The sequence below is a fragment of the Coregonus clupeaformis genome, chromosome 1, assembly GCF_020615455.1.
Source record: "Coregonus clupeaformis isolate EN_2021a chromosome 1, ASM2061545v1, whole genome shotgun sequence".
Classification (NCBI taxonomy): Eukaryota; Metazoa; Chordata; class Actinopteri; order Salmoniformes; family Salmonidae; genus Coregonus; species Coregonus clupeaformis.
The window spans coordinates 55045494-55072977 of record NC_059192.1 but is presented as its reverse complement, the minus strand read 5'-3'; the positions used below and the strand labels follow the sequence as shown (position 1 = coordinate 55072977).

General features: G+C 41.8%; 1 protein-coding gene and 1 non-coding gene across 3 annotated transcripts; one reads left to right on the top strand and one right to left on the bottom strand.

Moving 5' to 3' along the window:
• The first annotated feature begins 12240 nt into the window (after positions 1–12240).
• On the top strand, positions 12241–20262 carry LOC121570861 (pleckstrin). Of its 2 annotated transcripts, none has more exons than XM_041882213.1 (9): positions 12241–12413; positions 14155–14310; positions 14415–14596; positions 16753–16844; positions 17014–17198; positions 17449–17553; positions 17869–17952; positions 18209–18339; positions 19277–19365. In XM_041882213.1, the coding sequence occupies exons 1-8, from the start codon at positions 12372–12374 to the stop codon at positions 18329–18331; spliced, it is 969 nt and encodes a 322-aa protein (XP_041738147.1). In that variant the 5' UTR covers positions 12241–12371; the 3' UTR covers positions 18332–18339; positions 19277–19365. The 2 variants fall into 2 exon arrangements, with proteins under 2 accessions (XP_041738147.1, XP_041738146.1); XM_041882212.1 differs by having other exon boundaries at positions 12242–12413; positions 18209–18281; positions 19277–20262.
• LOC121585112 lies at positions 12790–12846 on the bottom strand. The gene has a single exon (XR_006003795.1). It is a non-coding gene; the product is annotated as a U7 small nuclear RNA (small nuclear RNA).
• Positions 20263–27484: the final 7222 nt, after the last annotated feature.

The window sequence follows — 27484 nt, the reverse complement described above, 5'->3', positions numbered from 1 at the left end:
TAGAAGGGGTAGGAGATGAGGAAATGTTGGACAGGCAAGGAGGCATGGCTGAGTCAAATACGAATCCTGACTTAATGAAGTGGTGATTAAAGAGCTCAGCCATGTGCTCCTTGTCAGTAAAAACCACATCATCAACATTAAGGGACATGCGCAGCTGTGAGGAGGAGGGTTAATTCTCCAGGTCTTTAACCATTTTCCAGAACTTCTTGGGGTTAGACCCACAGAGAGAGAACTGCTCCTTAAAGTAACTAACTTTAGCCATCCGGATAGCCTGAGTGTGCTTATTTCTCATTTGCCTGAACGAGAGCCAGTCAGCCTGAGTATGCGTGTGCCGAGCCTTTCACCAAATGGAATTCTTGAGGTGGAGTAACTCTGCCAGATCACGGTCGAACCAGGGGATGAACCTGTTTTTAATTCTAATTTTCTTTATGGGGCCGTGTTTGTTAACAATACCACTGAAAATATAAAAAAAGAAGGTCCAAGCATCTTTGACAGAGGGGATCAAGCTGATTCTATACCAATTTACAGAGGCCAGGTCATGAAGGAAGGCTTGCTTGCTCATTAAAGTTTTTTAGCAAGCGTCTATGACAAATCAGGACAGGTCGTTTCACTAAGAAGCCATTACGAACACAGGCTGTAAAACAGTGATCACTAAGGTCATTACAGAAAACACCAGACCGATTATTTGTGAGGATAACATCAAGGAGAGTAGACTTTTCTGGGTGTTTGGAGTCATACCTTGAGGAATTGGTAATAATCTGAGAAAGATTTAGGGAGTCCCATTGCTTTAGGACTTGGTCAGGTGGTTTAAGCATGTCTCAGTTTAGGTCACCTAACAGGACAAAATCAGACTTAGTGTAAGGGGCCAACAGAGAGCTTAGGGCATTTAGGGTACAGGCCGGTGCTGATGGTGGACGATAACAACCAGCAATAGTCACCAAAGAGCTATTTGAAAGTTTAATGCTTAAAACCAGCAAATCAAGTTGTTTGGGGACAGACATGGTGAAGATAACTGAGCACTGAAGGTGTTCCCTGCTAAAGATTGCCACTCCACCACCTTTGGAAGAGCTGTCTTGCCGAAAAAGGTTATATCCAGAAAGGTTAACATCAGTGTTCAAAACACTCTTTCTTAACCACGTCTCAGGAATGACCAACACATCTGGATTAGAGTTGTGAACCCAAACTTTCAATTGATCAATTTGAGGTAATAAGCTTCTAGTGTTAATATGCAGAAAACCCAGGCTTTTACCCAGGCTTTTACGAGAGCAGAAATCAGTGAAGCAGATATCTGAGCACAAGTCAGAATTGGTATATGTGACCAACAGATGCATATCTGTATTCCCAGTAATGTGAAATCCATTGATTAGGGCCTAATGCATTCATTTCAATACACTGATTTCCTCAGATGATCTGTAACTCAGTAAAATCTTTGAAATTGTTGCATGTTGCATTTATATTTTTGTTCAGTATATAATGGGGATACTTTTTTTGTATAGAAGAAGCTAATGTTGAATTTAGTGTATAAAGTTTCAAATTTATAAATTACACTGGACATTATTTGCCCTAATACATCTTCATCCAATACACATATTCAGACTTTTCCTCCTAACATGCTGGCTTTTTTCCACCCACCTCTCCTTTAGCCTTTAGCCTAGCTGCTCATTTTAGTAATAAGGCTAAACCCCATAGCGTTTCTTCAGATTGGACATTTAAGCCGCTAACACTAGGCATACTTCAGATGTAGCTACCTCAGCTATTTATGAGTGCATGCTGCGGGGAAAGGGCTAGTGTGTGTGTGTGTGTTTGGGAAATGCCTGGTGACATGTGGTGGACTAAATCGTATCCACAGGGCTGTCAGGGAACCTGGGATTGTAATGGAATTCATATCTGAGCCATGACTTAAATAAAACAAAATTTGACTTGGCGCTCCGGTACCGCTTGCCGTGCAGTAGCAGAGAGAACAGTCTATGACTTGGGTGACTAGAGTCTTTGACAATTTTTTGGGCCTTCCTCTGACACCGCCTAGTATATAGGTCCTGGATGGCAGGAAGCTTGGCCCTAGTGATGTACTGGGCTGTACGCACTACGCTCTCTAGCACCTTACGGTCGGATGCCGAGCAGTTGCCATACCAGGCAGTGATGCAACCGGTCAGGATGCTCTCGATGGTGCAGCTTTGTAACCTTTTGAGGATCTGGGGACCCATTCCAAATCTTTTCAGTCTCCTGAGGGGGAAAAGGCGTTGTCGTGCCCTCTTCACGACTTTCTTGGTGTGTTTAGACCATGATAGTGTCGTGACTTTCATTAATATGATGACTGTTATTTATTGAATCAACTAACTATGTTTAATTGTTACTCGATTAAATTAATAATGTAACAATTAACTCATTAGGATTTGGGGCACCACGGAATAAGTTGTTTATAGAGTTACCATCTCCCAAATTAAACTCTAAAAGGTCTTTACCTATCAATATGTATAAAACAGTCAACGTATTGCCTTACCTCCATAACTTGCTACATTTGCACACACTGTATATATATTTTCTGTTGTATTTTTGACTTTATGTTTTTTACCCCATATGTAACTCTGTGTTGTTTTTATTGCACTGCTTTGCTTTATCTTGGCCAGGTCGCAGTTGTAAATGAGAACCTGTTCTCAACTGGCTTACCTGGTTAAATAAAGGTGAAATAAATAAAAATAAAAAATTAAGAGAATGAGAGACACAACACTTATCGTACATTTGGAAGCTATGCTCACAGTAATAATTTACTTTGCACACAAACCACCGCCCATTTGGAGTAAGAAATTATGAATGTATTTACGTGTTTGAATGCCTTCGTTCGCCGTTTATCTCTGCCAGACCAAGTCTTCTTGAAAAGGGTTTGGCTGGTTCTCCTGTGGGTGTAAGGCTCTGATTGTCCACCAGAGGTCACAATGTCCTTCTTCTTAGTTGTCCAGTCACCAGTGGTGTGTTTCTTCAGAACAGCTACTTAGCTGTCCCAGTGATTGTCTGAGAGGGGAGCTTTCTTCTCCACCTCGTGTTGTTAGTCAGAGTTTGAACCACTTTACACGCACAGCTGCAGCCTGGCAATGTTCAGAACTAGTCTGAGAGGTGATCTTCTTCACCTCATGTTGAGGTTCAACGTTCCAACCATTTTCAGACGTGTAGCGACCACTTCACGTCTTTCTAGTCTTATGTTAATTACGTTACCAAGGCTTCTTATGCACTCTGGCCAAAGGGGCGTTCCGTCACGCTGACACGATCTCTGAGCTCACTCGGGGCATGGCTACTTAGTGGTGCAAAGCATCATCAAAAACTATGATCTCATTAGAAAACTCAAATCACATTCCTATCTTAACAAAAATACTCTCATAATTTTTGAGAATGAAATCTTGACATATATAGTGTGTATACTTTTCAAGTTACAGTATTTTCTTGATACCAGTTTTAATGACTTCACAAAATAACAAACAACATGACAAGATTATTCTTTAGATCCCCACTGAGCATTCCACACATTCTTATGTTATATATATTGTTCCAGTATTCATAATTTGAACATTAGAAATTAGGGATGTCAAAAGTCTCTGGAGACAAAGCACATTCCTTTAGCCAATACTGAAGGGAAAGGAGAGGGTCCTCGCCTACTTAAAATGTACGACAGGGTGTGAGGTGTCAAACCAGCCCAGTGCCCCCCTCACCTCTTCTGTGGATGAGAGAGGGTCTGGTTATTGTCAGCTATTGCCAAGCTAATCTGAGCCTTTGGATCCTCACACAGGACAGTTATGACACAGTGCATGTCAGAGCAAAAACCAAGCCATGAGGTCGAAGGAATTGTCGGTAGAGCTCCAAGTCAGGATTGTGTCGAGGCTCAGATCTGGGGAAGGGTACCAAAACATTTCTGCAAAATTGAAAGTCCCCAACAACACAGTGGCCTCCATCCTTCTTAAATGGAATAAGTTTGGAACTTCCAAGACTCTTCCTAGAACTGGCCGCCCGGCCAAACTGAGCAATCGAGGGAGAAGGGCCTTGGTCAGGGAGGTGACCAAGAACCCAATGGCCACTCTGACAGAGCTCTAGAGATTATCTGTGGAGATGGGAGAACCTTCCAGAAGGACAACCATCTCTGTAGCACTCCACCAATCAGGCCTTTATGGTAGAGTGGCCAGACGGAAGCCACTTCTCAGTAAAAGACACATGACAGCCCGCTTGGAGTTTGCCAAAAGGCACCTAAAGACTCTCAGACCATGAGAAACAATATTCTCTGGTCTGAATGACAAAGGTCACGTCTGGAGGAAACCGGGCACCATCCATACGGTGAAGCATGGTCGTGGCAGCATCATGCTTTGGGAGTGTTTTTCAGTTGCAGGGATTGGGAGACTAGTCAGGATCGATGGAAAGATGAACAGAGCAAAGTACAGAGAGATCCTTGATGAACAACCTGCTCCAGAGCACTCAGGACCTCAGACTGGGGCGAACGTTCATCTTCTAAGAGGACAGCGACCCTAAGCACACAGCCAAGACAACACAGGAGTGTCTCTGAATGTCCTTGATTGGCCCAGCCAGAGCCCGGACTTGAACCCGATCAAACTGGAGAGACCTGAAAATAGCTGAGCAGCAACGCTCCCCATCCAACCTGACAGAGCTTGAATGGATCTGCAGAGAAGAATGGGAGAAACTCCCCAAATACAGGTGTGCCAAGCTTATAGCGTCATACCCAAGAAGACTTGAGGCTGTAATTGCTGCCAAAGGTGCTTCAACAAAGTACTGAGTAAAGGGTCTGAATACTTATGTAAATATATCAGTTTTGTATTTTTAATAAATTTGCAAAAGTTTATACAATTCTCTTTTTCCTTTGTCATTATGGGGTATTGTGTGTAGATTGATGAGAAAATAACCAATTTAATCCATTTTAGAATAACGCTGTAACTTAACAAAATGTGGAAAAAGTCAAGGGGTCTGAATACTTTCCGAAGGCACTGCAGATGGATTGTTGGAATGCTGGAGGGAAGTACTTTTTTGTTTAGCTACTCTTTTTCCCCCTTTTTTCTTTTGGCAAAGAATAATCAGTGTTTTGCCTTTTAGCAAGGGGAGTTGTCATAATGAATTTGCAGCAGTTTAAACGCCTGTTGAAATTTTGCCCGAGTGCATCGAAAAAGGCCCATCACCAGCAAATGACTAAACGTTATCGGATGAGTCTCTATAACTCCAGAGGCAAGATGCTGTTCATGGCCACCATCTCTTCTTCCTTAAATTCCCGACATACTTCACTTCACTCTTTGTAAAACACATCAGTTATGTTGCTTCAAAAAACTGTGGGTTTGATAAAATAAATTTAAAAAGAAGTTCATAAGCGCTCAACTCCAAAGGGAGGTGTGGAAATGAAAAAAAGGGGGATAATACACTTTGTATTTCAGATGTTTCATCATGTTTACCTCACATTCCTCTCAGTTGAACACATCGTCCCTGTACCAGAGTGACAACTTGACTCACTTCTCTAATCCTACACTACCACAGGATGTGCTGCATGTTCAACACGCTATTACTTCACTTCACAGCTCCTGCCTCTGTTCATCTGCTTCAGCCAAACTGAAGGAAAATTGAGGGGGAAAAGAGAGGGGTATGGAGAAGATAGGCTAAGAACAAAATGGGTCAGCTTCACCTCTCTTACCAAGCATGTTACATTGAGTCGCTTGAACTATCAACTTTTGGGACCTCACCAGTGGTAAAGGGAACACAACACAAGCACCCTACTAACCACAGTCGTCAATTCAACATCTATTCCACTTTGGTTCAATGTAATTTCACTGACATGACGTGGAAGCAATGTTGATTCAAGCAGTGTGTGCCCAGTGGGACCAAGGCAATGTGCCCTTACAAGAAAAGGTACAAAACCAGGACAAAAAAAACTAACTTTTTTTTTCCAAATCCCCCTATAATGGCAAAGTCTTTGAAGGGCACTACAGTACAAGGTCACAAATAACTCCTTCCACAAACTCCTATAACATGAACGTACCCACAAGCATTGTGTATAACCTTCAGTGCTCACAACCAACTTTCTAAACAGAACTGTCACGATAGTTGAGAGACGGGTCAGACCAAGGTGCAGCTTGATATGCGAACATGTTTACTTTATAGAATAAACATACAAAAACAACAAAACAACGTAACGTGAAGTCCTCAGGCTATACAACTACAAGCCTACACACGGAACAAGATCCCACAACAAAGGTAGGCAACATGGCTACCTAAGTATGATCCCCAGTCAGAGACAACGAGCGACAGCTGTCTCTGATTGGGAATCACACCCGGCCAAACACAGAAATACAATACCTAGATCACAAACATAGAATTTCCAGCATAGATTCTCACGCCCTGACCAAACCAACTAAAAACAACCGGCCTCTCAAGGCCAGGGCGTGACAGTACCCCCCCCCAAAGGTGCGTATTCCGGCCGCACCAACCAGACTCATTAGGGGAGGGTTCGGGTGGGCTTTCAGCCTCAGAAGCGGATCCGGCTCCGGGCGCGACGACCTCCCCCTCTCTGCCTCCCCGTTGCGCCCCTGGTCTGGTCTGGCCCTCGGCGCGACGCTTCCCCTCCCCTTCCTCCCACGATGCACCAAGCCCTGTTTGGACCCTGGTGTGGGAGACCCCAAACCTGGAGAGGGGCTGACGTCTGGGCCTGGATCGGCAATCCTCCCGCGATGCACCAAGCCCTGTCTGGACCCAGGTGTGGGAGGCCCCGACCCTGGAGAGGGGCTGAACTGGGGACCGGTGGAGCGGACAGCTTTGGCTCCGGAGTGGAACCGCTGACCGGAGCAGGAACGGGCCGGGCCGGACTGGAGACACGCACCACAGGTCTGGTGCGAGGAGCAGGAACGGGCCTCGCCGGACTGGGGACACGCACCACTGGTCTGGTGCGAGGAGCAGGGACGGGCCGTACTGGACTGGGGACACGCACCACTGGTCTGGTGCAAGGAGCAGGAACGGGTCGGGCCGGACTGGAGACACGCACCACAGGTCTGGTGAGAGGAGCAGGAATGGGCCTCGCCGGACTGGGGACACGCACCACTGGTCTGGTGCGAGGAGCAGGGACGGGCCGTACTGGACTGGGGACACGCACCACAGGTCTAGTGCGAGGAGCAGGAACGGGCCGTACTGGACTGGGAACACGCACCACTGGCTTGGAACAGGCCGGGCCGGACTGGAGACACGCACCACAGGTCTGGTGCGAGGAGCAGGAATGGGCCTCGCCGGACTGGGGACACGCACCACTGGTCTGGTGCGAGGAGCAGGGACGGGCCGTACTGGACTGGGGACACGCACCACAGGTCTAGTGCGAGGAGCAGGAACGGGCCGTACTGGACTGGGAACACGCACCACTGGCTTGGAACAGGCCGGGCCGGACTGGAGACACGCACCACAGGTCTGGTGCGAGGCGCAGGAACAGGCCGTACTGGACTGGGAACATGCACCACTGGCTTGGTGCGGGGAGCAAGTACGGGGCGTACCGGGCTGGCGACACACACCACTGGTTTGGTGCGAGGAGCAGGAACGGGCCGGGCCGGACTGGAGACACACACCACTGGCTTGGTGCGGGGAGCAGGTATGGGGCGTACCGGGTTGGCGACACACACCACTGGTTTGGTGCGAGGAGCAGGGACGGGCCGTACTGGACTGGGAACACGCACCACTGGCTTGGTGCGTGGAGCAGGAACGGGCCGGGCCGGACTGGGAACACGCACCACTGGCCTGCTGCGGGGAGAAGGTACGGTGCGTACCGGGTTGGCGACACGCACCACTGGTTTGGTGCGGGGAGCAGGTACGGGGCATACCGGGCTGGCGACACACACCACTGGCTTGGTGCGGGGAGCAGGCACGGGCCGTACCGGACTGGGAACATGCACCACTGGCTTGGTGCGGTCTACGACTGTACTGGTCCTTTACTCTCCGCGCCCAGTCCTCCTCCAGTGAGGACTCCTCCTTGAGCCCCCACGAGTGCAGTGTTCGGGCTCTTCTCTATCGATCCCCGACCACCCTTTTAGCCCCCAAATTTTTTTTCCTTGGTGCTGTCTCTCGTGCTTCCTCCTCGACCGACGCCTTCTGTGTTCCTCTCTTGCCTTGGCCTCCTCCTTCGCCCAGGGTCCTTTACCTTCCAAAATCTCCTCCCATTTCCAAAAACTCTTCCCCACCTGTGTCCAGGGTGTCTGCTGCTCCTGGGCACGCTGCTTGGTCAGTTTTTGGTGGAATCTTCTGTCACAATCGTTGAGAGACGGGTCAGACCAAGGTGCAGCGTAATATGCGAACATTTTTACTTTATAGAATAAACATACAAAAACAACAAAACAACGTAACGTGAAGTCCTCAGGCTATACAAATACAAGCCTACAAACGGAACAAGATCCCACAACAAAGGTAGGCAACATGGCTACCTAAGTATGATCCCCAGTCAGAGACAACGAGCGACAGCTGTCTCTGATTGGGAATCACACCCGGCCAAATACAGAAATACAATACCTAGATCACAAACATAGAATTTCCAGCATAGATTCTCACGCCCTGACCAAACCAACAAAAAACAACCGGCCTCTCAAGGCCAGGGCGTGACAAGAACTGAATGTCCTCAGTATGCCCCTGCCCCTGCTTTATTTGTCAGTGAATTAATATTCCATTGCCAGGGACCAGGGTCGTTTTCCAATCACTGAGTCTATTGAGATGATCCTCAGGGTGGCACTTAATGCATCTCAATCTCCCAAGATCCATCAATAAACTCATCAACATCACCCCTCACAAATGTTTATTAAAAGTAAAGAGTGATTTAAGCCCACGGAATGTACAGTATGTTCTTTTTTCCTTGTCCTCTATTACAGACCGCACAGAGAACATTCCAGGGATCTGAGTTCTTCAGAGATTTATAAAGATAGGATGGTAATCACAAGGTGACTTATAAACAGAGCAGCTATTTATTGGCACAACTCTGTAGGTTAAAGCATATTCGTAGTAGCCTAATACCTTCTATACTTTGCCATTAGAGCTAGTCTTTTGAGTTATTCATTATATTGTGTGAATGATTTCAACACATTTTTATGTCACCACTCCTCCCTCTTTTCACCAGCAGATGCCACCCTTCCTTTTTTTATTACATCTCATTGTAAACATTATAAACTGCTTTGCTTCTATATTTTTATTTTATTTTATTTAACCTTTATTTAACTAGGCATGTCAGTTAAGAACAAATTCTGATTTACAATGATGGCCTATATCTGTATCTTGTCTCTGCTTTTCCTTAACACTTCTGTCATTTTGTTATTTATCTAGCTTTTTCTTCTTTGTCCCTTGCTGAAATGTCCGAGCACAACACAAATACACTGCTCAAAAAAATTAAGGGAACACTAAAATAACACATCCTAGATCTGAATGAATGAAATAATCTTATTAAATACTTTTTTCTTTACATAGTTGAATGTGCTGACAACAAAATCACACAAAAATGATCAATGGAAATCAAATGTATCATCCCATGGAGGTCTGGATTTGGAGTCACCCTCAAAATTAAAGTGGAAAACCACAATACAGGCTGATCCACCTTTGATGTAATGTCCTTAAAACAAGTCAAAATGAGGCTCAGTAGTGTGTGTGGCCTCCACGTGCCTGTATGACCTCCCTACAACGCCTGTCATGCTCCTGATGAGGTGGCGGGTGGTCTCCTGAGGGATCTCCTCCCAGACCTGGACTAAAGCATCCGCCAAGTCCTGGACAGTCTGTGGTGCAACGTAGCGTTGGTGGATGGAGCGAGACATGATGTCCCAGATGTGCATACCACCCTCATGGAGTCTGTTTCTGACCGTTTGAGCAGACACATGCACATTTGTGGCCTGCTGGAGGTCATTTTGCAGGGCTCTGGCAGTGCTCCTCTTGCTCCTCCTTGCACAAAGGCGGAGGTAGCAGTCCTGCTGCTGGGTTGTTGCCCTCCTACGGCCTCCTCCACGTCTCCTGATGTACTGGCCTGTCTCCTGGTAGCGCCTCCATGCTCTGGACACTACGCTGACAGACACAGCAAACCTTCTTGCCACAGCTCGCATTGATGTGCCATCCTGGATGAGCAGCATTACCTGAGCCACTTGTGTGGGTTGTAGACTCCGTCTCATGCTACCACTAGAGTGAAAGCACCGCCAGCATTCAAAAGTGACCAAAACATCAATCAGGAAGCATAGGAACTGAGAAGTGGTCTGTGGTCACCAACTGCAAAACCAGTCCTTTATTGGGGGTGTCTTGCTAATTGCCTATAATTTCCACCTGTTGTCTATTCCATTTGCACAACAGCATGTGAAATGTATTGTCAATCAGTGTTGCTTCCTAAGTGGACAGTTTGATTTCACAGAAGTTACATTGTGTTGTTTAAGTGTTCCCTTTATTTTTTTGAGCAGTGTATAATGCAGTCAGTGCTTGGCAAAGATTTGCCTTTTTGTGTTTATGTGGTCCTCTAGAGGAAATTCTACCACATCACACATTTCAGTTGACTAAGAGCTTATTGGAACTCTGATAGATGTACTTTCCTCAGATTTTTGTTAACATTGTCATGGAAAAGCAACACATTTTGGAGAGAGTGAATACCCTTGTCTGTGTCCTGTGGTTAAATTTAAGTTATTCACAAACCACGTTTCCATTCACAGTTTTCATGCGAGTAAAGTCATACCGTATTTTAAAAAATCAAGTCCTCCCACTACAACTCGGGAAACCATGCAGTTTATTCAGCTACAGATTAAATAATTTATGATAAACTTCACAGGGTGGTGAAAGTGCACGGTGATCTTGATGCTCCTTTCCAATACATATAGAGGGTCTGATTCTGGTGATGTGATGATTGACGCTTTACTGCCTTTTGACAAATACAAATATTCTCGCTCTTATCGATAATCATGTCATCATGTAGTCTAGCCTACCCGCACTGTATCTGTGAGCTGTTGGCTAGAGCGCAAGTGCCAAGTCCAGTGTAGGCACATTTGCTATTTAATGCAACAGTTTTTGTGACAAAACTATCGGTAGAGTTAAAAATGCCATGGAAACACATTGAACTTTAGATTTTTTTTCAGTTACATGAAAACTTTAGCTAAAAAGTATGTGTGCACTACATCATCAAGCACTGATTTTTTCGGCAACATGTCCATTTCGTGGAAACACACCACTGGTTGGTAAATGCGCATATTTTATTTATGCAGTTTTTAGAATATTCACATGAAAATCTGTCTCCAATTGGATGGAAGCCTAGCTAGTGTGGCCAAAAGGTCTATACTTCTGCAGGAAGAGTTACAACAGATACAGTACATTCCACTGAGACCACAGGCATAGAGGCAACACTTGATAATATGGAGTAAGGGGTAAAGTGAAACCACATCCTGCCAAGATAACAACATCAAACTTTGAAAAGCATTGAAGCAGAGAGAATGAAATGGTAGGGTTACATAATTATTCAGATGAGTGTCATACCACTTACATCATTTCAACGTCTAGTTTTGATTTACATTTGGTTGAGTTGTCAACTAACTTGAATTCAGCATGAAATCCAGTGGTGTAAAGTACTACTTAAGTTTTTTTTTTTAGGTATCTGTACTTTACTTTACTATTTATATTTTTGCCAACTTTTACTCTTACTTCACTACATTCCTAAAGAAAACTCCTGGTCCACCATACCGTGAGATTGGACTGCTGTTTCAGTAAAAAATGATTCCGCTTATTCGGAACAGCCTCTTTTGTTGCCATGACAGAAAAAGTCAACCAGCATATCGCACCCAACACTACACTTGTCTGTCCAATGCATGTACATAGCTTGCCCGCTCCATAGCAAGCTGCTCTATGCATTGGTGAAGTAATTTAATGTTGAGCTAAATATAAAAGATGGTTTAAGAGGTTTAAAAAGGAACAGAAAGGAGCGATATAAACCGTTACTTTTTGGGGGTTTGAACCAGTTCAGAACTTTATTTTGCTGGTCGGAACAGTGGAACGGAACAAAAAACATAATGGTTCTGTTGAGAACAAAACTATTGGAAATTATTTCGGTTCCAACCCCTGACGACAACCAAGGTTCAGTATCAAACAGTTACACAGGCATCCTCTCTTTGACCAAGTCCAAACAAAGAGAGAATGAGCTGTGGCCCTCCTTTTTTTACTGCCACTGAGTAGGAAGAGGAAGCCATGCAAGCCGCCAATATTGTGACACACCCCACTCAACTTCCCCCTATCTCTAGCAGAAGCACACAATACTGGAGGTCGTATGTGAGGGTGATGGGTGTTCCTCCTAAAACTACTATAGAAAAAGAGACTGACTGTGTCTTAATCAGTCACTCAGATATAGACACCAGCAGCCAGAGGACATGGAGCCAAAACAGATCAAAGAAGGATACATGGTCAAAAAGGTAAGGGTGATAGAGGAAAAATTGTTCCTGTCAAAAAAACGTGATTACTATAGGTATTTGTGTTTAATTAGGGCCATAATTTTATACTGTAGATGTGCTGTGGACAGCTTAGTTATTAGACAATAGATTATCTCACATTTGAGAACGTTAGGGACAAGATCCATCGATGGAGACGCTGACAAGAGCTGGTAACATCAAGTCAGCTGGCACTATGTTTGACTTTTTACATTTTAAGTTGTCAGTCAAGTGCTCTAAATATTTACTGTAGTGTTTTTGCAGACTGTAGTATACTGTAGTATTTACTGTAGTGTTTTTGGGGACATTACTGTAGTATTTACTAAAGTGTTTTTGTTTTATTATCTTTTACATAGAAGTCGGGGGCTTTCTCCTTGAGGAAACCTACTGGAGAAATACTAAAAGAACAATTATGTCATAACGTGTAGGTAGGGCGAACTGGGTTCTGAACGGAGAGTTCAGCACTTCTGCCCTTGTCTATAACCATAGGGAACACAATATGGTATATACATGGCATGTTGGTTTCTCACATACGGGTGGCACAAATCCGGATATGGGTGAGGGGAATGGTCAGAATATATGAAAATTAAATACTGTAGTATTTACCATAGTTAAAAAATGTAATGTTTTTGTGGAATGTAGTGTTTTTGCGGACATTTTTGTAGTATTACTACAGTGTTTTTTTGTGGATAATACTGTAGTATTTACTATAGTATTCTACAGTATACTACAAAATTCTATATTAAGTACTACACATGATTGAGGAATACTACAGTGTGTAGTATAGTTTTCTACAGTACACTACAGTTTACTACATAATTCTATAGTAAGTACTGTAGTATTTATGTAAAGTAGCTCAGTTTAGAGAGAAATTAGCAGCAAACTGTTTCCCCCACAAACCACATTATCTGAAAATAGTCTTCACACTTTGTATTTCTCATGGCCTGACAAATGACTAACTCAGAGGATGGGTCCCGTCACAACGGACTGACTCTTAGTCTGGCGTTAGATGAAGATAGATAACCCATGACCTCACTGGATTAATCTTAATCTATATAATTTAATCTATTGAATAGAAGATGATTATGTCATGTCACATACTATACTGTTCTTTGCATATACACATTTGCCTGTGCTATTCTTATGCATTCCAATCATTATCAGTTGTTCAGTATCATTGGATCATATTAGTAGAGCTATAGGTAGTGCCTGTGATAGCTTTGCATCATTACTCTCTATGGTGAACCGTTATCAACAAAGTTAAAGGAAGATGAAACAAGAACATTTCACAAAACTGAGTATTGGATTGATGATTTCCAATGTGAATGTTTTCTTTTTGTATTTCCTTTTTTTTTGCTCTTGAATATATTCCCTATTTGTAAGGATTGATTAAGCAACACATTAAAATACTTAATACATTATTAATGTTAGCTATATACATTTCATGCCCAGCATCCAGGCAAGCCAATATGGAGGAAAGTCAATTTGGTAACACTTCACATGATGTTTCTCTTATACCTATCTAATAACAATGTAATCTACTTTAAAATGGTTCTAATTGCATTGTATTTGTATTGTAGTAACAGAGTTGAGCGGTTGTGGAATATCTGTGGTATAGGGACAGATTAACTTGTGTAATAACAAAAACAGCTCAACTCAATGACTACGCAATTACAATGTGATTACAAATTCCATCAACATGTACATTTCCTCCTTTATTCTTCAGGGCACAGTGCTGAACACATGGAAGGTGGTATGGGTGGTGTTGTCTGAAGATGGGGTGGAGTTCTTCAAGAGAAAGACAGACAGCGCTCCCAAAGGAATGATCCCACTGAAGGGAGCTGTTCTGACCAGCCCCTGTCAGGACTTCAGCAAGAGAACGGTACAGTCACATCACCTTTCACTGCTAAATAGGAGTGCAAGTGTCTATCAATACTGTAGTGACCCCCCCCCCCAACGTAAAGCAACATTGCCATTCTCTTGCAGTTGGTTTTTAAGCTGAGAACGGCCAAGAACCAGGACCATTACTTCCAGGCCACCCACCTGGAGGAGAGAGAGTACTGGGTGAAAGACATCAAGAGGGCCATCACCTGTTTGCAGGGGGACAGAAAGTTCACCAGGAAGTCCACAAGGAGGTCCATTCGCCTCCCTGATACAGTCAACCTCAAGCAGGACCTATGACCTGACATACAAGCCACCTATAATCATTTTTTTTTTTTTATAATCCACAACTACTCTTACAGGAGCTATCTATAGGTCTTCGGAACTATAATCATACAGTGAGGGAATTCATTATTTGATCCCCTTCTGATTTTGTACGTTTGCCCGCTGACAAAGAAATTATCAGTCTATAATTTTAATGGTAGGTTTATTTGAACAGTGAGAGACAGAATAACAACAACAAAAATCCAGAAAAACGCATGTCAAATATGTTATAAATTGATTTGCATTTTTATGAGGGAAATAAGTATTTGACCCCTCTGCAAAACCTGACTTAGTACTTGGTGGCAAAACCCTTGTTGGCAATCACAGAGGTCAGACGTTTCTTGTAGTTGGCCACCAGGTTTGCACACATCTCAGGAGGGATTTGTTCCACTCCTCTTTTCAGATCTTCTCCAAGTCATTAAGGTTTCGAGGCTGACGTTTGGCAACTCGAACCTTCAGCTCCCTCCACAGATTTTCTATGGGATTAAGGTCTGCCGAGTGGCGCAGTGGTCTAAGGCACTGCATCGCAGTGCTAGCTGTGCCACTAGAGATCCTGGTTCGAATCCAGGCTCTGTCGTAGCTGGCCGTGACTGGGAGACCCCATGGGGCGGCGTACAATTGGCCCAGCGTCGTCCAGGGTAGGGGAGGGAATGGCCGGCAGGGATGTAGCTCAGTTGATAGAGCATGGCGTTTGCAACGCCAGGGTTGTGGGTTCGATTCCCACAGGGGGTATGAACAAATAAATAATGTATGCACTAACTAACTGTAAGTCGCTCTGGATAAAAGCGTCTGCTAAATGACTAAAATGTAAATGTAAAATGTCTGGAGACTGGCTAGGCCACTCCAGGATATTAATGTGCTTCTTCTTGAGCCACTCCTTTGTTGCCTTGGCCGTGTGTTTTGGGTCATTGTCATGCTGGAATACCCATCCACAACCCATTTTCAATGCCCTGGCTGAGGGAAGGAGGTTCTCACCCAAGATTTGACGGTACATGGCCCCGTCCATCATCCCTTTGATGTAGTGAAGTTGTCCTGTCCCCTTAGCAGAAAAACACCCCCAAAGCATAATGTTTCCACCTCCATGTTTGACGGTGGGGATGGTGTTCTTGGGGTCATAGGCAGCATTCCTCCTCCTCCAAACACGGCGAGTTGAGTTGATGCCAAAGAGCTCCATTTTGGTCTCATCTGACCACAACACTTTCACTCAGTCCTCCTCTGAATCATTCAGATGTTCATTGGCAAACTTCAGACGGGCCTGTATATTTGCTTTCTTGAGCAGGGGGACCTTGCGGGCGCTGCAGGATTTCAGTCCTTCACGGCGTAGTGTGTTACCAATTGTTTTCTTGGTGACTATGGTCCCAGCTGCCTTGAGATCAATGACAATATCCTCCCATGTAGTTCTGGGCTGATTCCTCACCGTTCTCATGATCATTGCAACTCCATGAGGTGAGATCTTGCATGGAGCCCCAGGCAGAGGGAGATTGACAGTTATTTTGTGTTTCTTCCATTTGCGTATAATCGCACCAACTGTTGTCACCTTCTCACCAAGCTGCTTGGCGATGGTCTTGTAGCCCATTCCAGCCTTGTGTAGGTCTACAATCTTGTCCCTGACATCCTTGGAGAGCTCTTTGGTCTTGGCCATGGTGGAGAGTTTGGAATCTGATTGATTGATTGCTTCTGTGGACAGGTGTCTTTTATACAAGTAACAAGCTGAGATTAGGAGCACTCCCTTTAAGAGTGTGCTCCTAATCTCAGCTCGTTACCTGTATAAAAGACACCTGGGAGCCAGAAATCTTTCTGATTGAGAGGGGGTCAAATAATTATTTCCCTTGTTAAAATGCAAATAAATTTATAACATTTTTGACATGCATTTCTCTGGATTTTTTTGTTGTTATTTTGGTTTCTCACTGTTCAAATAAACCTACCATTAAAATTATAGACTGATCATTTCTTTGTCAGTGGGCAAACGTACAAAATCAGCAGGGGATCAAATACTTTTTCCCCACACTGTATACACTAAGAGTCAAAAGTTTGGACACAACTTCTCATTCTGACCCGTACTGTAAGTCATTTGATAACTTTCAAAGTCTTGTCTACTTTGTTGTCTGCCATTTCTCAGTGAGCTTTACATTCTAATGAGAGACCAGGAGGATGGTGTCAAAGAGCTGAAGCTGGAGAAGCAGAAGAGAGTCTACAATCACTGCTTCACAGGTACAGTAGCACATAAATGTATTAGGATTTAGGTGACAGTGGATTTTATTTAACTTGTATTTATCCAGGTCATACTCAAGAGAGTAGTTTTGAGTCATTGAGTCTCATTGAGTCTCATTGAGATAGATCATACCACTTTTGATTATCTTCTTTATTCCTGTCTCTGCAGGTGGTACGGTGGTGGACTGGCTGATCTCTAAGGACAAGGCCAGGAACAGACCTGAGGCTTTGATGTTGGCTACAGGAGTCCTGAATGAAGGTTTCCTGCAGCCCGCAGGGGACGTGTCCAAAGAGGCGGTCGAGGGAGGGGCAGAGTCTGCCGTCCTCGATGACCCGGATGCACTCTACTACTTTGTGAGTGGATGGGTTGATTGTTGTTGTTGGTAATGTAGCTGCTAGTCTCAATATATTCTTCCATATATGCTAGAAGATATGGAGATATGGTGGTCCTTTGCTAGAAGACCACACAGACTGGGAAATGTTTGAACACTTCTGTTGTTAGAAACATACATACAAGCTATAATGTATTATAAGTGAGTATGATATGATGAGATGAGATAATCCTGTATCCAAATGATTCTTTACCTTGTATGGTGTGTTGCAGGCAGACAGTGGGTTCTTCTGTGAAGGCTACTCCAGTGATGAAGATGTGATTGTGAAGGAGGAGTTCAGGGGTAACATCATAAAACAGGGCTGCTTACTCAAACAGGTTAGACTGGAAACACTGTGTAAACACTCATTGAGTGGATATCTATGGAATAACTATTGTGATTATTACCTGATCTGATATGTTGGGATGTTCTGAATTATGCTTTATTCCATACTTAAAGGGGCAATCTGCAGGCAGAAGTTGTGTAAAGTGATAGATAGTCTATAAAAAGGATGTTTGCGATGAAGGAGGAAGTGAAAGTTCCTCACACAAAGCAACGTATCTGTGGTCGGTGCTGTTTTCACAACTGGTAGTAATCAGAAACAGAAGTGTCCATGAGGCTTTGTTTTCATGCTCTCTTTTTTTTCACCCCAGGGTCATCGGAGGAAAAACTGGAGCGTGCGGAAGTTCATCCTCCGGGATGATCCTGCTTATATTCACTATTACGACCCCACCAAGGTAAGGGATTAGAGCAGATTGGAACCTGACACAAAATTATTTTCAATTTCAATATAATTTTTCAAGAACATAACATGAAAAATGTGTCTTTCTCAATCTTTCCCTCGCTCTTGGCTAATGTCTTTCATTCATCTCCCTCCTGTCTTTGTCTCTCTAGCTAATCTGTTATTTTTTCTCTCACTCCCTTTGCCATCAATCCCTCTTTCTCTCCCTTCTCCACCCTCTCTCTCCTTCCCCACCCTCTCTCTCTCTGTAGGGTGATGAGTACCCTCTGGGCTCTATCCACCTGCGAGGGTCTGTGATCACAGCGGTGGAGTTTGTTCCTGATGGTCAGTTAATTACTGGGGGGGGACATACACCGATCCAAGTCCCACACTGACTCACTGAGTATGTTTACGTGCACAGTAATAATTCGATATTACACTGATTATGGCAGTAGGCAGATCATGCAATAGTCATGTAAACACTTTACTTTGCTTATCTTAATCGGCGTAAGGTCAAAATTGAAGTAAGCATATGCCGATTAAAACACCTGTTTTTTTTATATCTCAAACTATTAGTACATGTAAACACTTTAATCGGTGTTCCAGTGGTGTATTTGATCTTCCAAGCGAGCCTTCCTCTTTAGCATGAGTGAAGTGAGTTCGGAACAACTGAATGTATGCATCTTAGAAGTAGTTTTCACATACAAACTTTATATGTCCGAACACAATCTCCCACAATAATCGCATTATTGTATGCATGTAACTGTACTCACTGTGACTTTGTGCTCGATTCAATCAGATCTGCTTTAGCCAATGTCTGCATTGTGGTTGTTTTGGCAGTGTCAGAGGTGGAGCTGAGTTAGAGCTGTCAAATCCACAAGTGGCTCCAGGCATTATACCTAAAGCTGACATTGGCATTGGCTGCACGGAGTTGCATTAACAGAAATCCCATGCAGCCTTGTTTACAAGTTTGAAAACACTGGAATGTGACATATAATCTACACCTTGATTAGGATTGTAGAAATCCTCATTATTTTGTTTAATGATTTTTCAATTTGAGCGTAATTAGTTCTGTATGGCCTACACGTTCTCATTCTGAACTTCGTGAATGGGGTGGGTGTGGCTTCGTGACCATTATCACAAGAGCAGCTGCTCACTGATTTGACTGCTCCAACCCAGTTCCACCTCTGACACCGCCAAAACATCCACTATGCGGGTGTCTGCTATCCCGGTCTGATTGAATCTAGGCCTCGGACTATGAAGTGTACTGTTTACTATTAGCAATTCCCGTTTAACTTGTTTGACAAACATTTTTTCTTCTTCATTGTTTCTTGGCTCAGCCAAGAGGTATGATGTTGATGGGAATCTTTTTGAGATCATCACTTCAGATGAGACGCACTATTTCTTCCAAGCGACTACAGCCGAGGAGAGGAAGGAGTGGATCAAAGCCATCCACACCGTGTCAAAAACCGGAAAATAATCACAACAGGCCACATAGCTAATTTGAACAACTTACATTGAGGGATATGGATTATGGTTGGCATGTACAAAGCCTTGTTGCAGAGCCAGAAGGAATCCACATTTAAATAATTTAGCCCTAGAATTTGAAGGATGAATGACTTATCCAAAATTCAGCTTTTACGAGTTTTATGTTTCTTATTGTATTTATGTTGAATGATTACAAATTTCCTGTACATATAGATCAAATGCCCCCTCACATGCTTTTCAAAAGTCACCATGATGTGGGTGTACTCTCACCTTTAGATGTATTTATCACATGATATGAGATACAGGCAGGCTGTGAAGAAGGGTGCAATGTTCTCTGTGTAGAAAGGCATGAAGTTCTGTTATGGTTTCTGGTGTGGCCGTCTGCTTTTCCATCCAGCTGCCTGTAAAAGAATAGAATAATCTATTTAGAGGTAGGGAGAAGGAGGAGTTAGAAGAATCTCACTATTCCAGCCAGTTCCTATGACTGAACAAACACTTATCATATCCTGCCTCTGAGGACAATTGTCATTCTGTGGTTTTCATGATGTTCTTATCCCATATCACTTGATATGCACATGGTCTATGTACTGGCTGTATATCGCTGTGTTCTAACTCCAGTATCAATTCAATATCTACTCTTTGTCTCCACCTTCTGGTTTCTGTCAAAAAGTAAATGTCCAAAAAAGTTATGGTTTTCAAACAACCAAGAATTGTGACCCTATTATTTGACATGTACCTTTGATCTTTGACTCTCCTCGTGTTTATCTACTCCGACCGGGCATTATGACATCCTGAAAGATGTAATGCCTCCAAATTCAATAAAAGGCAGGATTCAGGACTTTCATGAAAAGCAGCATATCAAACCACTAACCTCATTTATTAATTTCCCTCTCTACCTACTCTCCTACACAAACTATTCTCCATACAGTTAAAGAGATTTTCTGTATACTTTTTAGCTAGTAGTTTTGTATACCTTTTAGCTAGTAGTTATGAAAGCAGTGCCCAAGAGTCAAAAAGGGTCCCTGAAAATGGTGCACAATTGTGTACAATATCATCACGTAATTGCTCTTGAGCACATGCAGCGTGTGCACCAAGACAGTGAAAAACACTCTGGTGTTCATGTGGTGTGGATGTTGGGTGTGCATGTTGGGCTCACCCCACAACCTGTTGGTTGTGCCGATCTGATCCCGCCTCCACCTGCCTGCCAATCAACATTGGCCCTCATGTTCAGTTGTGGCTAGTTCCCGTTGTGGCAAGCAAGCGATGTGTAAGTGATGATGTAATTTTATATAATGGAAAAGTTATATATCCTATTCCTTGAGAGTAATTGATTATACAGTGCATTCGGAAAGTATTCAGACCCCTTGACTTTTTCCACATGTTGTTACATTATATCACATTTATATAAGTATTTAAAGTGAGACCGATTCAAGACCAAGACCAGAAAAATGCGAGTCTAATTCAAGACCATGATTGTAATTTTGTCAAATCACCACCATAATAAGAGTTCAAAATGTCCAGTATTTCTGTGTTCATATTTCAGAACAACATATGGATCCTTTAGACATTCAGAATAGTGAAAAAAATGCATGCTGAGGAAAAATAGAGCCACTCTACAAATTATTACTAACCCAAACACAATGGGGGACAATTGGCATTCTACGCCTCAAAGAAGGGCTAAGGATTTATAAAATAATGATTATAATAATAATATTATAATAATAATGATACACATATATATATATATATATATATATATATTTGATGATGTTCTGATTTAATCTCTTCAGTTTTTTTTTTTTTTGGAATGGAAAGGGTTAACACTGAAGAGAAAAAAGATCCAATCAGGATTTTTCATTGCTGGTCTCTGGGGAGATAAATCTAGCTAGCTTAGTCAGCCATTGGCTAAGCCATGATAAGCTAGATAAGGGCATCTGCCATTCAACTGTATTAGGGCAAAAGTTTGGAGTGACAGTGGAATCAACCAATCACATTGACTTAATGAGTGGGACCGTTTTTACAAAAACGTATGGGAACATCTGCCTTCTTGAAGGCCAAAAGGTCACTGTGCAATAGCAAGCAGTAGTTTTCCCATGGTCAACAGGTCACAAATGAGCGAACACCTCACTCTGACCATTTTACTTGCCGTAGCAGAGCTGGTTAGGCTGTTTACATGTTATCTTGACTAACTATTAGGGCTGTTGCAGTGACCGTATTACCGCCACACTGGCGGTCACGAGTCATGAAGGCAGTCAAATTCCACATGACCGTTTAGTCACTGTAATTAGGCTTCTCCAAGCTCTGATGCTGCTGATGGTCATTAGTAGGCTACCAAACTTGCTAACTGCCTGGTACTCAGCACTCTGATGTCCCTCTAAATCACTCTGACATCAATGCAAATGTTTTTAAAATCTAATCAAACACTTCATGAGAGCCCATGAGCTCCTGTTGCATAACATTTCAATAGGCTATGCAATTGCGCGAGAAAACAGAGTGATGGCCTCTACTGAAAAGAGGAGGATCAGCTTTCTATAGGCTAGGCCTACTACATTTATTTTTCAACGTTCCTAATACTAAGCACATTGCTTATATTTACAACAGGAGTATAGCCTACTTGGCTGGTATGAAAAGCATCCTCCATTCGCTATTTAAGTGCATAGATGACATGTGTTTTTTACAGCTGCCCCTGTTTCGATACAGGTGTATGATAATAGTCCATTCTAAATCAAAACAAATTTCACACATATATTACTTTGTATATGTAAAGATTAAATCAAGAATAGTCTGATGGGTGACAATATTAGCCTATCACTTGTGAATTATATATTATCACTTGTGAATGGTGCCCAGCATAAGAAAATGCCTTTTTTTGCAACTTTTTCCAATCATAGTCGCACACCTCATGTAGCCTAGCCCATTGGCATTTACGTTTTAATAAGGTTTGTATCACAAACAAAAGTGGCCAAATAACTTCTTAAAATTAAGCACATTCATCTGCTTTACAAGGGGTGTAGAGCCGAACTGCCATACATTAGCAGCGCGTGAGTTTCAAGTTTGGGGAAGAATTTTCACCATAAAAATGCACCTTTATAATAAAAGCATTACATGCATAATTGCATTTGCGGTCACTTTTGATAATGGTGTTTTCCGCTAATGGAACATTCACACTTATAGCCTACTACCATGTTCACATTGCTGCGCTTATAATGTGAAGAAATAGCCTAATAGTTTATCAACATTTTAAGCTAAACGTTCTGATCTGTTCCGTCAGCCACATTGCGTAAAAAAGGTTTTTTGATGCTAGTGGTTGTATTAATTTGGGATCTATCGCATCCCACAACTGTCCCAGACTATGTTTGGAATATTTATTTATCGCACAGAATAGAATAGGTCGACCTTTATACTATGGGGGATAGTAGATTGACATAGGCTAGTGTTTTTGCTGTTCGTTAGGCCTACTAATCCTGTTGGTTTACGAAAAGTAAATGTGGACAGTTCTTCCAATATCTTCAATATGCACCTCTGAATTGGATAAGGATGCGTGTAATTATGTCCCCGATGTATCTGTCTTCACTTGTAGCCTGTGAGAAAGACCCAATCACGTGATGGAGCGAGCAGCACTCAGGGAGAAGGGCACAATGGCCACTGGCCATAAAAAGGCATGGATTTGTGGGGTAAGTAGAGCAAAACGGAGAACACCATTGTGTTTGTGAGAGTCTCATCTTTCCATAGAGTGGTCATATTAGTTTTGTAGGCCAAACTGTTTGGACACAATTTTCGGGACGTCTCATGGTCTGGCAAACACTGCAAAAAAACAGATATATCCAGCTTAAACTGACTGATTTTTATGGGGATTTTTTTATTATGTTACTTAGATTGACGCACGGGTGAGTCAATAGACTCTTAAGGATTTGAACCAGTCTTGCAACACCTGGAAGTTTGTCTGTGCTTTTTTTGGTTGAACACAAGAGGGCACTATATTTCAAAACATGTCACTCAATCTGTCCTCACCAGCATATCAACCTGTGTCATTGCACACACTCATTGACACTGGTATATAAAGTCCACTTTGAAAGGGTAATGGGATTGCCTAAAAGGTGAATAACAAATATATAGGACAGCAGGACAATAATTTATCTTACTGATAAAGATCTTTAGTCAATATTCCAGGAAAGGAGAACACCTGGGATAATAATTATTTACCAGATTGATACCCAGCTGACATTACTGTACTAACAATGATGTGGTTAAAGATCAGTACATGGCTGATCTTGCTCATGCTACATTGCATAAACACAATTGATGAAAAGAAAGAGTAACACTGTGTCCATGGCCTTTGTCATCAAGTCAAGTAAAACATTTTTACAGTGCATTTAACAAGTCTCAATACACTCAATACCATATACGGGTCATTCTACAGATTCGGTGCCTTTTGTGATTGAGGAGGATGAAACAATGAACATTAAAATCTTAAGCTTTTTTTTATTTGATGTGACAAAGTAATGTGTGTACTTGATAGAAAATACCTTTTCCCATCTCAATGTAGAGTATTAAGTTATTATTCTGTATTATTTTCTCAAACAAGTCCCAATTTAATTCAACCCCGTCACAGTCATTTTGTTATTCAACTATTCATTTTTCCAATAAGCTTGAGATCAGCTTCTGGCATAATCTCACAGTTTAGATGTCCCTTGTAAATAATGGCATATTGTAATTAAAGAGAAAATCAAGAAAAACTGACCAGCACCATCCTTTCCAGTTTACGATGAAGAAATTTCTAATCTAACTCCACATTTTCGCAAGAAATGTGCAAGAATGCTGCGTAATTCCTGACAAAATTGAAATAGCCTTATTTACCTGATTTAATACACACAATAAAAACACTATTGATGTTATATTTTGTGTATTTAATATAAAAATGTAAAAAAATAATCTCGTAACAGGGATGAATGCACCGCAACAGGGTTGAAAATCATGTAACAGGGTTGAGTGAAAAGCATCACGTGTCATATGTTTTATCTTTTGAGATCACTAACATGTTGCCATTTTTAAACATTTTAAACATTTTTAAACCTACTGTCAACATAGCTTTTAAAATCTAAAGAATCTAGATGAAAGCTAGACAGAGTAAAACACATTAATGAACTAATAACAGTAACAACATCTGAAATTGTAGGTCAAGGTCAAGTCAATGACCAGTTTACTCTCCAAAACTAATTACTGTATCCTTTTAATCACTATGTAGTAAAATGAACGTGAACTTGCAGATAATACTCCTAAATATGTCAGTACAAACCAGTCGGCTAGTGAACATGAACCCCTCACGCACCAGTTGCCAAGGCAGTATACTGTATGTCTTTTTAGACTAGTCTTCATTTACATTCTCTAGTCTTTTTATGCATTACCAAATTATGCTTTAAAGCAACAAAACTTTATTTTCTGTTGATTGTGTGTCCATGACCACCACCACCTCGTGTCTTAAAGATCTTACATTTCCAGGAGAATTACCTGACCACCGGCGCGCTGGATGTCCCTCACCTTCCTCTCTATGTGTGTTTCCTTTCTGCTGCTGTTTTTTCCATTGTTGAATCTGAAATTGTAGGTCAAGGTCAAGTCAATGACCTGCTTACTCTTCAAGACTAAATATTGTATCCTTTTAATCACTATGTAGTAAAATGAACATGAACTTGCAGATAATACTCCTAAATATGTCAATGTATATAGGAGAGAGAACAAATTAATTGTCACTTTTTTAAAGTTATTATTTTCAAAAATTCCTCGTACTTTTAGCTGATACTGTAAAACCGTAAACAACAAACATTCAACAAGAAAATATGATTGGTATTAAGCAATATACATTAAATATTGCTAAGATTTAACAGCTATTCAACCCTGTAACAGCCATTCAACCCCGTAACATTGAAAAATGTGATGGGGTTGAATGTGACAGGGTTGAAGATTTTGTGCTAATCTGTTGCTAATTCGGGATGCTAGCAGCTAGCAGTGTGCCACATGGCCTTATTCAACAAAAGACATTGTTATACTTCATAGCTATAAAAACAATTCTTGGTAAAATCTTAACTATGAATTCCCCCAACAGAGTTGAATACCTGAGATTGACAAAGCCCATATGTGCTTAAAAAACATGAAATATTTATAAAAAGTGAGAGAGCAGCTTACCTATTATTTAATTGTGAGTGGGGGTATTGTTGCGTTACGGGGTTGAAAGAAATACAAGGACAGGGGTAAAAGCCTGAATTTCTCAGAAAATAAAATGTCTTATGCTGAGAAAATGGATTATGCATAATAAGGGGGCATATACAATTAATTTAACAAAAAAAAAGCATTATTATTTAACACTGTGTACTCAAAATGAGTCACGCCATTTGCATGATGGTCAATAGGGACAGGCGAAATTCTTAATACTCCTAAGAAAAGCAAACATATAAGTATTGAAATTCATCTCTGTTTAAAATCATATTCTCTACTCCATATTAAAAACATGTAAAACTTTGAAATGTTGTAATTTAAGTGTAGTTTGATAAATGTTCTGACAAGTTATAACACTAGTACATCTTGGGACACTGACAATACTGAAATGTCACCGAATCTGTAGAATGACCCATACGCATCAGCAACCACAGCTAATGAAGTCACTGAAACCCTTAACAAAGAGTTTTGGAATGGGTGGCCAGTAATAAACTGGTCCTGAACATCTCTAAAACTAAGAGCATTGTATTTGGTACAAATTATTCCCTAAGTTATAGACCTCAGCTGAATCTGGTAATGAATGGTGTGGCTGTTGAACAAGATGAGGAGACTAAACTACTTGGTGTTACCTTAGATTGTAAACTGTCATGGTGAAAACATATAGATTCAATGGTTGTAAAGATGTGGAGAGGTATGTCCGTAATAAAGAGATGCTCTGATTTCTTGACACCACACTCCAAAAAGCAAGTTCTGCAGGCTATAGTTTGTCTTATCTTGATAATTGTCCAGTCGTGTGGTCGAGTGCTGCAAAGAAAGACCTAGTTAAGCTGCAGCTGGCCCAGAACAGAGCGGCACGTCTTGCTCTTCATTGTAATCAGAGGGCTGATATAAATAATATGCATGCCAGTCTATCTTGGCTGAGAGTTGAAGAGAGACTGACTGCATCACTTTTTCTTTTTATAAGAAACATTAATGTGTTGAAAATCACAAATTGTTTGCATAGTCAACTTACACACAGCTCTGACACACACACTTACCCCACCAGACATGGCACCAGGGGTCTTTTCACAGTCCCCAAATCCAGAACAAATTCAAGAAAGCGTACAGTATTATATAGAGCCATTATTGCATGGAACTCCGTTCCATCTCATATTGCTCAAATAAACAGCAAAGCTGGTTTCAAAAAACAGATAAAGCAACACCTCACGGCACAACGCCTCTCCCCTATTTGACCTAGATAGTTTGTGTGTATGTATTGATATGTAGGCTACGTGTGCCTTTTAAAAAAATTGTCAACAGAAAAAAATAGAAAAGAAAACAATAAACAGCAGACATACAGACAGTACATTGATACAAAAACATGAAGGGGGCGGGGTATTACAGAGTACAGGGGGAATGCAAGACAAGAAAAACAGTCATTCATGGAACATAGGATAAGGTCAACATACAATGTAATCATGTCATGCCTGTGGTAACAAGTTCAAGTTTACCTAAATCGTGTACAACAGTTTTTGGAACAGTTGTCGATTTGCAAAACAGTCCACAAGACAAGACCTCTGTGGCCTTTTGCAAAACAGTAAATGTGTTTTCAAAACTATATTATACCGTCATAATGGGAAATACATTCATCAAAAGAACACAACAGCCTGCAAAAAGATCAACGCAAAAATACTTATTTCTTGATTCTAAGAAGACAAAACATAAAGTTAGTATGTCTTATTAAAATCCCAGTAGATCAATACATTTTCTTTGCAGTCACTAAATTATGATGCTCAAAATTGGAAGCATAACTATTATTACTAATTATGGGCAATTGCTCTCCTTTTATGCATATTTCACCAAACAATTTA

What these genes read in the sequence shown, in the direction of transcription:
- LOC121570861 (XM_041882212.1), top strand. Translation starts at nt 12,372, where the DNA reads ATGGAGCCAAAACAGATCAAAGAAGGATACATGGTCAAAAAG. An exon ending in CCTGATACAGTCAACCTCAA is followed by an intron (nt 14,597 to 16,752) that starts GCAGGACCTATG and finishes GCCATTTCTCAG; the next exon opens with TGAGCTTTACATTCTAATGA. An exon ending in AGGGCTGCTTACTCAAACAG is followed by an intron (nt 17,554 to 17,868) that starts GTTAGACTGGAA and finishes TTTTCACCCCAG; the next exon opens with GGTCATCGGAGGAAAAACTG.